This window comes from Rhipicephalus microplus, chromosome 5 (genome assembly GCF_043290135.1).
Source record: "Rhipicephalus microplus isolate Deutch F79 chromosome 5, USDA_Rmic, whole genome shotgun sequence".
Classification (NCBI taxonomy): domain Eukaryota; kingdom Metazoa; phylum Arthropoda; class Arachnida; order Ixodida; family Ixodidae; genus Rhipicephalus; species Rhipicephalus microplus.
Genome location: NC_134704.1, coordinates 152083917 through 152100259, shown reverse-complemented (window position 1 = coordinate 152100259; position 16343 = coordinate 152083917). Strand labels below are relative to the sequence as shown.

At 45.4% G+C, this 16343-nt stretch overlaps 1 protein-coding gene across 1 annotated transcript in view; it reads left to right on the top strand.

Annotated features, from left to right (window-relative positions):
* The window catches only part of LOC119174164 (L-fucose kinase-like), a 131316-nt gene that overhangs the window by 55162 nt on the left and 59811 nt on the right, over nt 1-16343 (top strand). Inside the window, exons 11-13 of the mRNA XM_037424986.2 lie at nt 1423-1596; nt 1934-2065; nt 15639-15754. Coding sequence (XP_037280883.2) covers nt 1423-1596; nt 1934-2065; nt 15639-15754 — 422 coding nt within the window. The remainder of the gene's footprint in view (nt 1-1422; nt 1597-1933; nt 2066-15638; nt 15755-16343) is intronic.

Sequence of the window (16343 nt, the reverse complement as noted above, 5' to 3'; positions counted from 1 at the left end):
TATGTGGAGCTAGCGAAATGGCCGGGAGCACGCTATGAGCGTAGTATATTGTCATGCTTTTACATTACACGCATGTCAGGATTATCATGTTTGCACCAGTCATATATTTCGTCATTAATTGACGTCACGTAACACCAAATTTGGTATATGTGAGGCTAGCAAAACGACCGCGAGCGCATCATGAAAGGCCTAAGATACTCCTATGTAGCTTTGATGGGCGCGAACGCTGGGCACAGCGACGCTACGCTAGCAAAACGCAAGCACTCTATAGTATGACACCAGGCGCGACCAGCGTCCATCGACGACCAGCGTCAATCTGGGCGAAATGCGACATGCTGCATTTCGTGCCGATGCCATAGAGTAACATTACTTTATACCGATGTGTTACCAAGACAACACTGCGTCTCCCTCTTCATGACAGAGGGACGCCGGGCGTGCTAAAATGCGCATGCATGAAAGCAACGCGGCGCGGTACGCGCCTGTGGGTATATGGCAGAACCTGCGCCTGGCGTGGCAACGCCGGCGTGACACGACGAAATGAACACCGGCGAGCACGCGCACTATGTCATGTCCAAATGTATTGGCGTCTTGACTGTGGCATGTAGTCATGTTCTCACAAGACACGCATCTCATTATTATTATGTTTGCGCCAGTCACATACCTTCGTCATCTATTGGCATCACGTAACACCAAATTTGGGATATGTGAAGCCAGTGAAATGGCCGCGAGCGCATCATGAGTGTGGCATGTAATTATATTGTTACACGACGTGCATGTCATGATTATCATGTTTGGATGTGTCATTTACCTATGTCGTCCGTTCGCGTCGCGTAATACCGAGTTTGGTACATGTGAAGCTAACGAAACGGTCGCGAGCGCATCATGAGCGTAGCATGTCGTCATGTCGTTACATGACACGCATCTCATGTTTATCACGTTTGCATCAGTATCATACCTTCGTCATCCATTCATGTCCCATAATACCAAATTCGGTATAAGTGAAGCTAGTGAAACAGCCGCCAGTGCATCCTGAGCGTGGCATGTAGTCATGTTGTTACATGACACGCATGTCATGATTTTTACGTTAAGATCTGTCACTTGTGTTTGCCATGCAATCATGTCATACCATACTAGTTTTGCAACATGCCATGTGAACGAAACCACCGCAAGAGCTGCAGGACCATGATATGTAAATCATGACATTTATGACATCCATGTCATGATTTTCATGTTATGTGATTCATGTTTCAAGTGATTTCTCCAGTATTGTTTCTTGAGTGCCCATTTCTTCAAACTTCAAAATGCTTGACCTTTTGAAATTTCTATAAGTGTGACATCGTGTCTTGTGTGATGTAATAGCAACAAACTTTCCTCTTTGCCTTCCGTGCTATAGTGTTGGTACAACTAAATCTTTTGCTCTAGGTTGATGAAAAAGCACTTGGCGACAGTGCTGTTCTCATGAATACCTTTGTAAAGAGTGGTAAATGCTTCATCGGAAGCCACTCATTGTTGAAAAACTGCTGCTTGGAGGCACGTGAGGTGGTCATTGGCAAGAATTGCTATATAAATGGGCTGACAGTGAACCTAGACACTCAGGTAAGATCCTTAGATCTCTGATTACTCGTGCCCCTCTCAAAAGTATTGGGCATTTTCCTGGTTTGATGTTTATTATCAAAACCAGTGGAATAAAGAATGAATGTGACACTAATAAATATGAGCTTCTTATTTCAATGGCTGCCATAATATAATTTAAAAAATGGCATCCTCAAGTGTTATTTTCATTAACATGTGGCTGGATTGTTTTGGTGCACTCAATTTGATATATGTGGTTACTACTCGTAGCTTGACTTACTGCTTTTAGTTAATATTTTTGCATTGCATGTTATTGTGTCCATGCCTGATCCTGGTGCCCCATTTTCTTTTTTGCTTGCAGGCGTTGATTATCCCTGAAAACACGTGCATAATTCAGTACGAAGTCTTTTTGGAGTATTCTGGTGTATCATCTCCCGTCATTGTCATATTTGGAATGGAAGACAGTCTTCATGGAAAACTCTCTGATGTTCATGTGAGTAATACATCAGCAGTGGTCATTCTCATTATGTTGTGAAGTTGTTTGCCAAAGGTCAGATTGGTTGACTCTGTTGTACGTGTTAGGAGAAAATCTTTTATCCTTTGTGATTAGTTCTTTTTGTCCTACTATTTGCTCACTGTTTGCACTGTCCTATAGACACCCTGCTTATTTTTATTTTCACCTTAACTAACCCAATAAATATGTTTATTTGACTAACCTTTTAATTATTGGCTAAAAACCATAAGTAAGTATAAAGGCAGAGTAAAGGCAGATCTAAAAACCACTCACTTTTTTTTCTTGCACAGTGTGTCTCACGTCATCTTTTTTTTTTATGTTGCAAAGAAAACCCACGAAATATGAAAAAAGCCACCTGACCAAGCACTTGTACTTGCAATAGCGATGTTAATGACAGACTGTGGGTATCATTGCCATGCGAAGTGATTGGTTAGTTATTGACAGTTAGAGGCAAAATTGGCAGTAAATGGAATGGTTTTTGCTGTGTCTTGTACACATACGTGGACATGTGTGTGTGTGAAATGACATGTGACCTCAATAAGACATCGAATGTCATCACATGTCAGACATCACATGTCGGAAATGACTAATCACCGTTGAGCCCATAATCAAGAGAGCATTATTTATTGTAAAAGAGCATTTGCAAATACACATGTGGCCGACTCACCATCAAGAGCCACATTTATATACACTCATTAACACTAAGTTTTTCACTTGCAGTGTCGCTGCTACTACGTAAATCTGTAACTCATAACAAGCTTGCTTGAATATGCACAGGGTGCTCTTTTTACAGAGAGCAGATTTTTCATAAAAGTTGTACGAGTGTCAGGCTTCTGTCGTCTTCACAAACTTTTTTCAATGCAGACAACCTGTGTCGCACCTAAAGTTATGCTGGAAGCACTTAACAAAAACATTAATTTTTCATTATTAACTTGCTTATTTATAAATACAATAGAGACCTGACAGTAATAGCATTTTTATTTAAAAATCTCTATTGATTAAAAAGATAGTCTAGTGTGTGTGTGTGCGTGTGTGTGTTGCCATTTATGCACGCACAAATCTGCGTGTATAAACAAGGGTGATCAGATCAATTTGGAGATCTCTCACTGTGGCATGCTTTATAAAAAAAAGTACTAGATGCTTTAGCGTGTAAATCCCCATAAGTTAATTGGATTTATTAAGAGGACAATGCATATGCCCTTGTTCTGTACTTAGAAGAAGCTACTTGGCTCATTGGTTCCTGTTCTTCAGGCACTTATGTACTGTGCATGATGTTGACAATGGTTAATCGGGATTGTGCATGCTCTTCTTGGCATAGGCAGTCAAATTTCCTGTCATGCAAGCATACGCCCCGTATACTATATGAAGATGCGTCTGAGGCTGTTTCCCTTACATTCTTAGTGCTTACATTGTGTTGTACTGCATCTGCTTTGGCTCAGTTATAGAGCCACACACGTTTCTGCTAAGTCAGCATATCTTTATGCATTTCTAACTTAATGATCAATGACCATAAATCATAAATTTGTTCTTTAGAAAGTAGTTGCATGGCCAGGGGAGGAGGGAGGTTCAGTGGTTCATATCCCCCCAAAATTTTCAATTTTGCATTGGTTTGTACTATATATATATATATATATATGCGACATTAAAGAAATATCCAACAGGTTCGGGTTGTTTTTGTATTGAATTAAGTTAAAGCTAGTGCACAAAAGATAAATACTATTACTAACATTTCAGCCAGCCGTAGCACGGCCTTTTCGTCACAGTAATATATATATATATATATATATATATATATATATATATATATATATATATATATATAGTCCTAGGTTCGATTCCTGCTCACAGCAAGTTATTTTTTCACCCAATTTTCTTTATTCTTATTTACTTTACATTGGTTCTAATAACTTCTCCTATACATTTTTTGGCATTATTGTTTGTTAGATCTCATTATTATTGTGTCAAACCACAGAAAAGTGAGCCATTCGGTATACACTTCTTTCCCTTATATATATATATGTATATATATATATATATATATATATATATATATATATATATACTGAGAGTAATGATTCAATGGGCCAGTTAGTCTTCGTGAAAGTATGGGATATGGCACGACGGGAGCATTGTCAACAAGGATAAATATATTTATTTCCCAACAGTTTCGGGGGGGGTCCTCCCTTCATCAGGGGATGAGTTATACTAACATGAACTTCCAAACTTCGTTGCTGCCGCGTCCCTCTCGCCTTGAAAGATGTTTGCGAGAGTGAGAGAGAACTAAAAATAGAAAGGAAAAAAAGAAGAAAAAGACGAAACAAAGAAAAAAAAGAAAGTAAAAAAGAGAAAGAACCACTGTCAACACTGAGAACGAAACCAAATGTCCGTGTACGTCCACATCCGGTTTTTATCCCGTGCTGGTCAGTTCTCGACGTGTGTCGGGCCACCCAAGATTGTCGCCGCGGTGGCAGGAGGAGTCCGTGACGACGTGCGTAAGGAAAGGGTTTTCCCTTAATGGGTCGGTCGGCTCTTTACCTTTCATCTTCGTCCGTTTCCCTTCAATGGTCATCAAGTGGAAGGCGAACATAAACACTTTGTATGTGCATGTGAAAAAAAAGAAAAAAAGGAAAAAAGAAAAAAAAAACAAGAAAGGACAGTGTACACGTACGAGTCAGTCAGAAAAAACAAGCATGGTCTCCAGCTATCAATCTTTGTCACCAATTTCCTCCTGGCTTACTTCTCGGAGGCAGGAGAGTCTTTTGGGGTCCTCGTTGATGCTGGCTACTTATGTTCTAAGTTTGAAAATAAAATATGCCTCACGCTGTTCGCGCTCGTGCCTGTTTGAGAAACCGGACTGCAAAAGAGATACGCTGATATTTCCAAAACTGTGCTTTGGCAGGTGCAGATGTCTAAATAAAGGTAGCTTCGGCAGTGAAGTGGCGTGGTACCGGTGATTATTGAACCGCAGCCGAAATGGCACGTCTATTTGGCCGATATATTCTTGTCCGCAGATGTTGCAATGTAGCATGTATATTACGATACTGGAGTCACAATTAAGGCTTTCAGTTATGCAGAATTTGAAATCCGAGAAGTTCGCTTTGGATTCACGTGTTGTGACCATCTGTGGGCATACCTTGCATCGAGCTTTTCCGCAGGGATGGCACCCTGATTGAATTTTTGGGGTGTTTGTTTTTGCTCTGACAAGAATGTCCTTCAGATTTTTATCCCTGCGGTACACCACGTGAGGTGGCTTCGCGAAAATAGAAGTTAGTCGTTTGCTTTGCCTGATTATGTTGAAATGGCGGGAAAGTATGTTGTTGATTCGTGATATATATATATATATATATATATATATATATATATATATATATATATAGCCCTTAGGTATACACTTCTTTCCCTTATTTCATTGAACGAGGGTCTCGTACTGGCAGACTTGGTGTGTTTAGGTTGTATAAGAGGGACAATTAATCAGCTGCCCGCTCATAATAAGTTCACGTGCTACGTGACGCCAAACATGCGAATAAGAGTGTTTTCACACTCGTCGTTTGGCTTATAGATGGCGCTGACTGTCACTCCTACTTCTAAATTCACATATAAACCCAAAAAAGTGAATGGGGGGAAGGCCACTGTGATAGCTCAGTGGTTAGAGCATCGAACGCGTTATTCGAAGGTCGTAGGTTCGATTCCTGCTCACGGCTGGTTATTTTTTCATCCACTTTTCTTTCTTCTTATTTACATTCCATTGGTTCTAATAACTTCCCCTGTACATTCCTTGGCATTACTGTCTGTTAGATCTCATTAATATTGTGTTAAAACACGAAAAAACGAGCCCTTAGGTATACACTTCTTTCCCTTATATATATATATATATATATATATATATATATATATATATATATATATATATATATATATATATATATATATATATATATATATATATATGGAATATGGCACAACGGGAGCGTTGTCAACAAGGATAAATATATTTATTTCCCAACAGTTTTGGGAGGGGTCCTCCCTTCATCAGGGGATGAGTCCTAACTCATCCCCTGATGAAGGGAGGACCCCTCCCAAAACTGTGCCATATCCCGTACCTTCACGAAGACTAACTGGCCCATTGAATTATTACTCCCACTATATATATATATATATATATATATATATATATATATATATATATATATATATATATATATATATATATATATATATATAGGTATGGGATATGGCACAACGGGAGCGTTGTCAACAAGGATAAATATATTTATTTCCCAACAGTTTCGGGAGGGGTCCTCCCTTCATCAGGGGATGAGTTATACTAACATGAACTTCCAAACTTCGTTGCTGCCACGTCCCTCTCGCCTTGAAAGATGTTTGCGAGAGTGAGAGAGAACTAAAAATAGAAAGAAAAACGGAGATGTATATACATATATATATATATATATATATATATATATATATATATATATATATATATATATATATATATATATATATATATATATATATATATATATATATATACCCGTATTTACTCGATTCTACCGCGCCCTCGATTGTAACGCGCACCCGATTTCCACCGCGAAAAAAAAAAAAAACGTAAGACATCGATTGCAACGCGCACCCATTTTTTTTCGCTGGCCCGCACGATCACACCACTCGAAAAAACGATTCCTTTCGGGATTGTTTTCCATCTAAATATGAGGTACGGGCGAAGCTTGTGCCCATCTGACGTGTAACAGAGCATTGCCGTCACTGTAGTTTTACCGTGGACCGATGTCAGCACGCGAACTTGCTTCGCCTCCTTCTTCTCGACAGTTGTGGTGCCAGGCATGTCGAAGTTAAGAGGCGTCTGATCGGCATTCCAGATTTGCCCAAGCAGGTAGCCGTTGTTGCGCCGCAAGTTTAGGACGAACCTTTGAAAACTGTAAAGCTTTTTCATCGTACTTCTCCGGAAAAGTTTTCGCATATGCATGTTCCCCTTCGAAGGGAAGAGCCTTTCCTCTTCATATAGTTAATTAGCCAGCACCTGCTCGCTTTAAACTGGCTCCGCATTAGACTTTTTTCTAAGACTAATTGCATAGCCCGCACTTGGAGCAGTTCTGTCGTCACGGGCCGCTGTGCCGCTCGCTCCTCAAGCACATACTCGCGGAGCAGCTCTTTAATTTGCGGAAACCGACCCTGCTGTGGTTCACTGAAGCCTTTGCGTGAAGCTTTGCTGTCGACAATCTTCTGCTTTTGTTTCCGCCGGTCCCGCACGCACGTTTCGGGAACGACCGCGATGCGGCCCGACTTCCGTCCGTTTCTGCACACGCGATGACTTTTCTTTTAAAAGCGGCATCTTGGTGCACTTGAGTTTTTGGAGTCGGCCCTTTCACGTCGTCGATGCTAAGGCACTACTAGATGACGAACTCCTCAGCACACGTACGAAGTGCCGCACATGGTAAACACATAGGCAGAAATAGCCGACGCACCATGCCGACGCACGTAGGGGCGGCCATTTTGGATTTGCGATGGCAATAGATTGACCGTAATTTTTTGTTCGTACTCGATTCTAACGCGCATGCAATTTATGAACTCGCTTAACCGGAAAAAAGGTGCGCGTTAGATTCGAGTAATTACGGTATATAGATATATATATATATTGTAGAGAAGCCGCCGAACACTGAAGTGGGTCAAACTCTCAAGTGTTCTCTAGTGGGTCTACCCAAAAAAAGACGCCGCTCGCGCTGAGAGTCCGTGCTTGGCCGTTACTGTCGCCATTGTGTACACTCGCTGTGTTCCTGCTAATAAACGCCATAACAAATTGTAGAGAAGCCGCCGAACACTGAAGTGGGTCAAACTCTCAAGTGTTCTCTAGTGGGTCTACCCAAAAAAGGACGCCGCTCGCGCTGAGAGTCCGTGCTTGGCCGTTATTGTCGCCATTGTGTATACTCACTGTGTGCCTGCTAATAAACACCATAACAAATTGGTGGAGAGTGCTACGATCCCCTTTGATGCCCTGGGAACTGCGCTCACGTACCCTGCAATCTACCATGTCCCATGACGCCTCTCAGCAAACGCCTCCTCCCATGCCACCCCCTTGTCCCGGTGTCCCCAGGATCCGAGATCCACCCATCTTCACGGGCGCCGATGGCACTGACGTGGAGGACTGAATCGCCATTTACGAGCGCCTGAGCGTCCCCAACAAATGGGACGAGGACGGCAAGTTGACAAACTTGGTGTTCTACCTTGCGGGCGTTGCAAGCTTGTGGTACAACAACCACGCGTCCGATTTCGCAACCTGGTCCAATTTTAAGACCACTATCACCAACGTTTTTGGCCGCCCTGCCGTTCGTAAGCTGCAAGCCGAGCAGCGCTTACGCGAACGCGCTCAGCAGGCCGGTGAATCATTCACCAGTTACATTGAAGATGTCCTGGACCTCTGCAAGATGTCCAACGACAGCATGTCCGAATCAGACAAGATCCGGAACGTCATGAAGGGCATTGACGATGATGCCTTCACGATGCTGCTTGCCAAAAACCCAGGCACAGTAGCTGAGGTCATCACGCTGTGCCAGAGCTACGAGGAGCTCCGCCGGCAGCGTTCGATGACCCGTCGCTCCACACCACGAGATGCAGGGCTTGCAGGCTTGGAGGCGAGCTGTGATCAGGTGGCACTGCTGGCAGACCTCAAGTCCTTCATACGTGAGGAAATCGCGCGGCAGTTTTCTCTCCTGCCCTTCGCCCACCCACCGGCTGCTCAACAATCGGCCACTACCATTCTTCCACCCATCCACCGAGCAATTGAGCGGCAAATAGCGGAGATCATGCCTGCGTACCACCCACAACAGCTACCGGCCCCTGCGCCCCCAAGTTACGCCCAAGTGGTCGCCAGGCCGCCTCCAGTCGTTCAACCACCCGCCCCACTGACTTACGCCGAAGCTGTTGCACGACCTCCATCCTTTGCAGCGGCTATGCCGGATACGTATGTTGACGTGACCTCTTAGACTCAGCTCCAGCACCCCCTGCAGCCTTTCCAGCCACCGTTCCGTCCATCGGCTCTTGCGTCATGGACAAGACCTACCCCAGCGAACCGATGGCGCACACCCGACAACCGGCCCATCTGCTTTGCCTGCGGTTATGCCGGTCACGTGGCCCGTTATTGCCATCGTGTACAGCCGGCTCCAATTTCTTCGCCTATTGCTGGCCACCTCAGCCGTCCCTATCACGACGAACCACCGTCTATGCCACCGCCGTCTCGCCCAGGTTCATCTCCTCGAAGGTCGCCGTCTCCACGACGTCGTTTCCTCTCCCCCATGAGGCCAAGTTCGGCTACTCATGAGCGGGAAAACTAGTCGTCGCAGTCCCTGAGGCAAGGACTGTGATGCTATTGCTATGTGAAAGCCCTCAGAGCCGCCCATCTAATGTCATAGACGTGCTTGTGGACGGTGTTCATGCATCTGCTCTTATTGACACTGGAGCTGCAGTATCCGTTATGGACGAAAACTTTTGCCGCTTGCTTCGAAAAGTGACGCCGCCGATTTCTGCGTTGTCTCTTCGTACTGCCAGTTGACATCGTATCCATCCTTCAGCAGAGTGCACAGCTCGCGTTGTCGTTCAGGACGTTCTGTATGTCGGCCAATTCATCATCATTCCTGCATGCTCTCATGACGTCATCCTGGGGTGGGATTTTCTCTCCCGCAACGACGCCGTCATCCATTGTGCCGCTGCCGAAATTGAACTCTCATCCTTCTCGCATTTGACGCCGGAAGACAGTCCCTCGAAACTGAGTAAGATTCTCGTGAAAGATGATACCATAGTGCCTCCAAGCTCGGCGATGGGTGTATCTGTCTACTGCGCTGGACTCTTCGACACAATTGCACTCGTTTCGCCATCCGACCGTGCTTGCCGAAGGAAAGGGTTGCTAGTACCTTTCGCGACCGTGCAAATCAGCCAGAGCAACGCCGCTATTTTTGTGACCAACCCATCCCCGTACACTGTTACCTTGGTTCATTTCATTTATTGCATCCTTAAAGGCCCGAGGGCATTACATAAGGGGGGGCAAAAAGTACGCTGTGAATGTGTATAATTCAAGTTGAACAAATTATTATAAACAGTACAGTTCTAATATGGTAGTTTGGTCAAAAATGACAACAAAAATGAATCAAATAACACACAAAAAAACGCTTTGGCTGGGAATTAGAGTACAAATAACTAGGCACAAGCAAATTATACATACAGTACATTGGTAGAATATATTTACAGCCACGGGTTAATGGGTGGAATCAAAGTGGGATTCCAATTTTGCGCGGAATGATGTGCGGTCAGGTGTGGCAACAATGGTATCGGGAAGGTGATTCCAAAGTGTTATTGCTTGGGGGAAAAAGGAGTCGTTCATTGCGGATGTACGGCCGTTGATTCGTGCAATGGGGTTTGAATGGTTAATGCGGGAAGAAGTTCTGTTTGGGGGCTGTAAAAGTTCGTGTCTTGATTGGGGTCGGAAAAAGAAACTGTGGAGGAGGCATAGGCGCGAGATGAGGCGGCGCGACGCGAGTGATGGCAGTTCAATTGATTGTTTTAGGGCGGTGACGCTGATTTCTCTGGAGTACTGTAAGGTTATAAAGCGGGCAGCGCGGTTTTGAACTGCTTCTAGTTCGCTAACGAGGTAAGCCTGGGATGGATTCCAAATGGACGATGCGTATTCGAGCTTTGGCCGTACGTATGTTAAGTATGCTAGTTTTTTAACGTCAGGAGATGCTGATTTGAGGTTACGGCGCAGAAAACCAAGCGTACGCAGAGCGTCTGAGCAGATGGACTGTACGTGCGGTGCAAATAAAAGAGATGGGTACATGTGCACTCCGAGATACTTGTATGACGAAGCCGAATCGAGAGGAAGCGAATTGATAAAGTATGTATGATGAACAGTGGTGCGTTTACGGGAAAATGACATCGATTTGCATTTGGTTAGATTTAACGGCATTGATGAGTCTTGGCACCATAGCGCAACTGTGTCGAGGTCTTGCTGTAGTTTAGTACTGTTTTCAAAGTTGTGAATGGGGGAGTATATGACACAGTCATCCGCAAATAGTCGAAGTTTTGTTTGAATGTTTGTTGGCAGGTCGTTTATGAATATTAAAAATAGAAGAGGTGATAAGCCCGCACCCTGAGGGACGCCTGATGATACGTGAGTTTTCGAGGGGAATGTCTCGGCAGAGTGGAACCAGTGGATAACGCACAAGTCCTGGACGTACCTAATGACTCGCGTTGTCCCAGTTCGTGTACCGTCAGCGCTGTTTCCACTTATGATTCATCATCTCCTGATGTATTTGGCCCCTACATTGATGACAATCTTACGTCGGTACAGCGTTCCCAGCTTCTGGACCTGCTGTGAGAATATCAATCTTCTTTCGATGTCGGGTAAAGTTCTCTCGGTCACGCGTCTACTGTTACACATCGTATCGACACTGGTGCTCATCCACCATTACGGCAACGTCCCTACCGCGTGTCGCCTGCTGAACGTCGGGAAATTAACGAGCAGGTTGATGATATGCTCAGACGCGAGGTCATTTGGCCCTCGAACAGTCCATGGGCGTCTCCTGTTGTTCTTGTTGCGAAGAAAGATGGTTCTGTGCGGTTCTGTGTGGACTACAGATGGCTCAATAAGATCACTCGCAAGGATGTTTACCCACTGCCGCGCATCGATGATGCAATTGACAGCCTTCACAGAGCTGAATTTTTTTCTTCTCTCGATCTGCGCTCGGGGTACTGGCAAGTACCCATGGCTGATGACGCTCGACCGAAGACTGCGTTCATCACACCCGACGGCTTGTACGAATTCAACGTCATGCCGTTTGGTCTATGTAATGTACCTTTGAGCGCATGATGGACACCGTTCTACGCAACTTGAAATGGCACACGTGCTTGTGTTACCTCGATGAGGTTGTTGTGTTCACCCTAGATTTCTCCACGCATCTCCAACGTCTGAAAGAAGTTTTCGCACGTGTGAGCAATGCCGGCTTGCAGCTAAATCTGAAGAAGTGCCGCTTTGCAGCACGGCAACTCACCATCCTAGGGTACGTCGTGTCTAAGGATGGCATTCTTCCTGACCCAGCCAAGCTTCGGGCCGTGGCTGAATTCCCCAAACCTGCGCCCGTCAAAGAACTGCGTAGTTTTGTGGGCCTGTGCTCATACTTCCGGCGCTTCATACGAAACTTTGCTATGATTATATCACCGCTGACGAAGCTCCTTGGAAGTAACGGGCCCCTCAATTCGTGGTCGTCTGAGAGCGACGACGCGTTCGCGAAGCTCCACCATTTGCTGACGTCTCCTCCCATTCTACGCCACTACGACCCTACGGCCCCGACGGAGGTGCACACAGACGCCAGTGGTGTAGGCCTCGGCGCTGTCCTGGCGCAGCGCAAACCCGGATTCCCCGAATATGTCGTAGCATATGTAAGCCGTACGCTCACGAGAGCCGAGACAAACTACACCGTCACGGAGAAAGAGTGCCTGCCGATCGTATCGGTCCTTACAAAGTTTCGACCTTATTTGTATGGTCGCCCATTCGATGTCGTCACCGATCATCATGCAATATGCTGGCTTTCATCATTGAAGGATCCCTCAGGCCGTCTCGCCCGTTGGGCTCTTCGCTTACAAGACTACGACATCCGCGTGCTGTACCACAACGGACGCCAGCATGCTGATGCCGACGCCCTCTCGCGCTCCCCTCTGCCTGAAAGTGATATGCTCTGCTCAGTATCCTCGGCTGCTGTTTCTGCCATTGATGTTGACATCATCGCTACCGAACAGCGAAAGGATAATTGGATCGGCCCGCTCATCGACTTGCTCTCTGATCCATTCGCAACGCCATCCACGCGTGCCTTGCGTCGTCAAGCTCGCCATTTCGCCATCCGTGACGGCCTTCTACACCGACGCAATTACGACGCCGATGGCCGGCAGTGGTTACTCTTGATACCCCGCAGTCTGCGGTCAGAGATACGTGAATCCTTCTATTCTGATCCACAATGCGCGCACTCTGGGGTATTCAAAACCTACCGTCCCATTCGACAACGCTACTTCTGGCGCAGGATGTACCGCTACGTGCAGCAGTTCGTTCGCTCCTGCCTCGCTTGCCAACGCCGCAAACCGTCAGCACACATGTCGCCAGCCAGTCCGCAACCGTTACCTTGCGCTGAGCATCCGTTTAGGCGCATAGGTATCGATTTGTATGGACCGCTTCCTCTTGACGTCGGCTGGTAACCGCTGGGCCATCGTCGGCGTAGATCATTTAACCCGATACGCCAAAACCGCCGCTATTCTTGCGGCTACTGCGCGTGATGTTGCGTCCTTCCTACTGCATCGATTTATACTGCGCCACGGTCCACCTCAGGAGCTTCTCAGCGATCGAGGCCGTGTCTTCTTGTCAGAAGTCGTCGAAGCCATTCTCACGGAGTGCCATTCTGTCCACCGCAAAACAACTGCTTACCACCCGCAGACGAATGGTCTGACCGAACGCTTTAACCGCACCCTCGGCGACATGCTTTCGATGTACGTCGCCGCCAACCATACGAATTGGGATACTATACTTCCCTTCGTCACCTACGCCTACAACACCGCCCCTCAGAGCACGACCGGTTTTTCACCTTTCTTCTTGCTGTACGGAAGGCACCCGTCACACACCATCGACAGGATACTCCCGTACATGCTGGATCCATTTGAGTGTGCACCTATTTCCGAGACAGCCAGCCTTGCTGAAGAGTGTCGCGAGCTGGCCAAGACATTTACGACGCATGAACAAGAGCAGCAGAAGAGTATTCGTGATGGCTTCGCCACTTCTAAACTTACGTTCCTTCCTGGTTCCCTTGTATGGCTCTCAATCCCGACCTCTGTAGCTGGCCTTTCTTTCAAACTACTCCCGAAATATGAAGGTCCCTACCGTGTGATCGAGCGCACATCTCCAGTCAACTATCTTGTCGAGCCAATTGAACAATCTTCGGACATGCGCCGTTGGGGGCGCGACATAGTCAACGGGGAGCGCCTGAAGGCTTACTATGACCCGCTCGTAGTGACAAGCTGTTAGGTCGCCAGGCGGCTCCCTCTTCGACCCCGGGGTAATTGTAGAGAAGCCGCCGAACACTGAAGTGGGTCAAACTCTCAAGTGTTCTCTAGTGGGTCTACCCAAAAAAGGACGCCGCTCGCGCTGAGAGTCCGTGCTTGGCCGTTACTGTCGCCATTGCGTATACTCGCTGTGTGCCTGCTAATAAACGCCATAACAATATATATATATATATATATATATAGCCGTGGTAGCCCACTGGTAGAGCATCGAACTCATTATTCTAAGGTCGCCGGTTTCGTTCCTGCCGACAGCAAGTTATCTTTTCATCCATTTTTCTTTCTTCGCATTTGCATTACAATTAGGTCTAATAACTTTCCCAATATACTTTCCTTGGCATTATTGTCTGTTAGATCTCATATATATATATGCACATACTAACATGCATAAAGTATGGTTTAAAACCTTTTTAGAAATTTTCTGGCTACATTACTGTTAGAAAAAACTTGGCTGAACGTCCTATATAGGAATTTGTATAACACAAAAGTGAATTGTGTCTTTACAGAGGTAGTTGAGCATTTATTGTGCATTGTTTCAGCATTAGCAACAAATTTTAAAGTCAGGTTAGGAACGGCGAGAAGCTCGAAACTTGCAGCGCACACTTTAAGCAGAAAGCACTCATAAAATCAGCATACACAGGACGAGCGCGGACTAACAACCCACAGCTCTGCATTTTCGATGAAGGCGAACATGCTGTAGGCCTGTGTGCTCAGATTTGGGCGCACCTTAAAGAACCCCAGGTGGTAAAAATTTTCGGAGCCCTCCACTACGGCATCTCTCATTATCCTATGGTGGTTTTGGGACGTTAAACTCCACATATCAATCAATCAATTATCGACTGTCACAGCTCGACACATAAGGTGCGCTGTTTAAACAGAAAGAAAGACGCACAAAATGAGCACACTAGGTACACAGGACAAACGCGAACGACTGTCACAAGGCAGCAGCGTCCTCTTTTCGTAAACGCGACCGTGACAGCGTGCAAGGTGGCTTTTGTCCTCTCCCAAATCACGAATCTGATAAGCACGTGCATGCACGTGCATACCACGCTCTGTAGAGCCGATGACCTTTAAAGCGCCTTCAACGCGAGCCTGCCGGGCCATCTCACCACTGATAGTGAAAACGCACTAAAGTTTCAAAGCTCCGAGAATTGCCAAACGGTTTATGGTGTATATAAATGACTTGCTGTTAGCATACCAGACAACATACGCTTTGTAGCGTTGTGATTTGTGCCACACGCTGGGAATCGAGAGGTTAATGGTTCGATTCTGCACGACAGATGCCGGTCCTCAGATTTTTTTTGGCAATCTCTTGATATGTATTTTTCGATGTCGCTTCCGTGACCGAAGTATGGTAGCAGAGCTACAGTGAACCCTGGCATAAAACATTTTTGTGTTAAAAGATATTATTTGTTGTGCGGTCCTGAAAAGAATGTTAAAACTTTTGCAGCGGGGACAGGAGCAGAACTGCCTCATGACTGCAAAGAGGTTCACATACAGTGAAGATAGCCTACAAGATGCTCTGCATCTCCTCACCTTCACTCAAGATCAAGAGCACTTAAATCGGTAGGGCATGCCTGTCTTATAATATTTTTGTTTTCAGTTTTACTCGTTATTGATGATTAGTGATGAGTACAAGTAGTCTGTAAGATAAATGGATATCTTAGAAATATGTTCATTTGATTAGCAATTGCAACATAATTGAAGAACACTGAATATACAGTAAAAAAAAAGGTTATTTTTAGGTTTATTAGAAATATTCAGGTTCAGCGAGGACAGAGCCAACATGCCGTTTATTTTTCAGAAAATTTATCTGCATGATGCTCTCATGTAAAGGCCCCCTGTTTTTTTTTTTTGTATGTGTGTGAGCATTTGTCGAAGTGCAGCCCTAATGCAGAGGCAGTTCATTTCACTGCAAATTATTCTATCTGTGAGTAATCTCTATGGTTAATTTGTGCCAAAAGAGCTATTGGAGTTGTTCTTATAATGCATCTATTCACCATCTCAATCTTGCATTGCCAAGCTTGTTGCTCTAGTTTGGTTCAGCAACACTCTTTCAGAGATGGACATTCCCAGTGCCATCACTTGTGTCAAATATTCCATTGACTTCAGAACAGTGTCTGATGACAATGCGTGCAGTGTGCTTATAATGTAG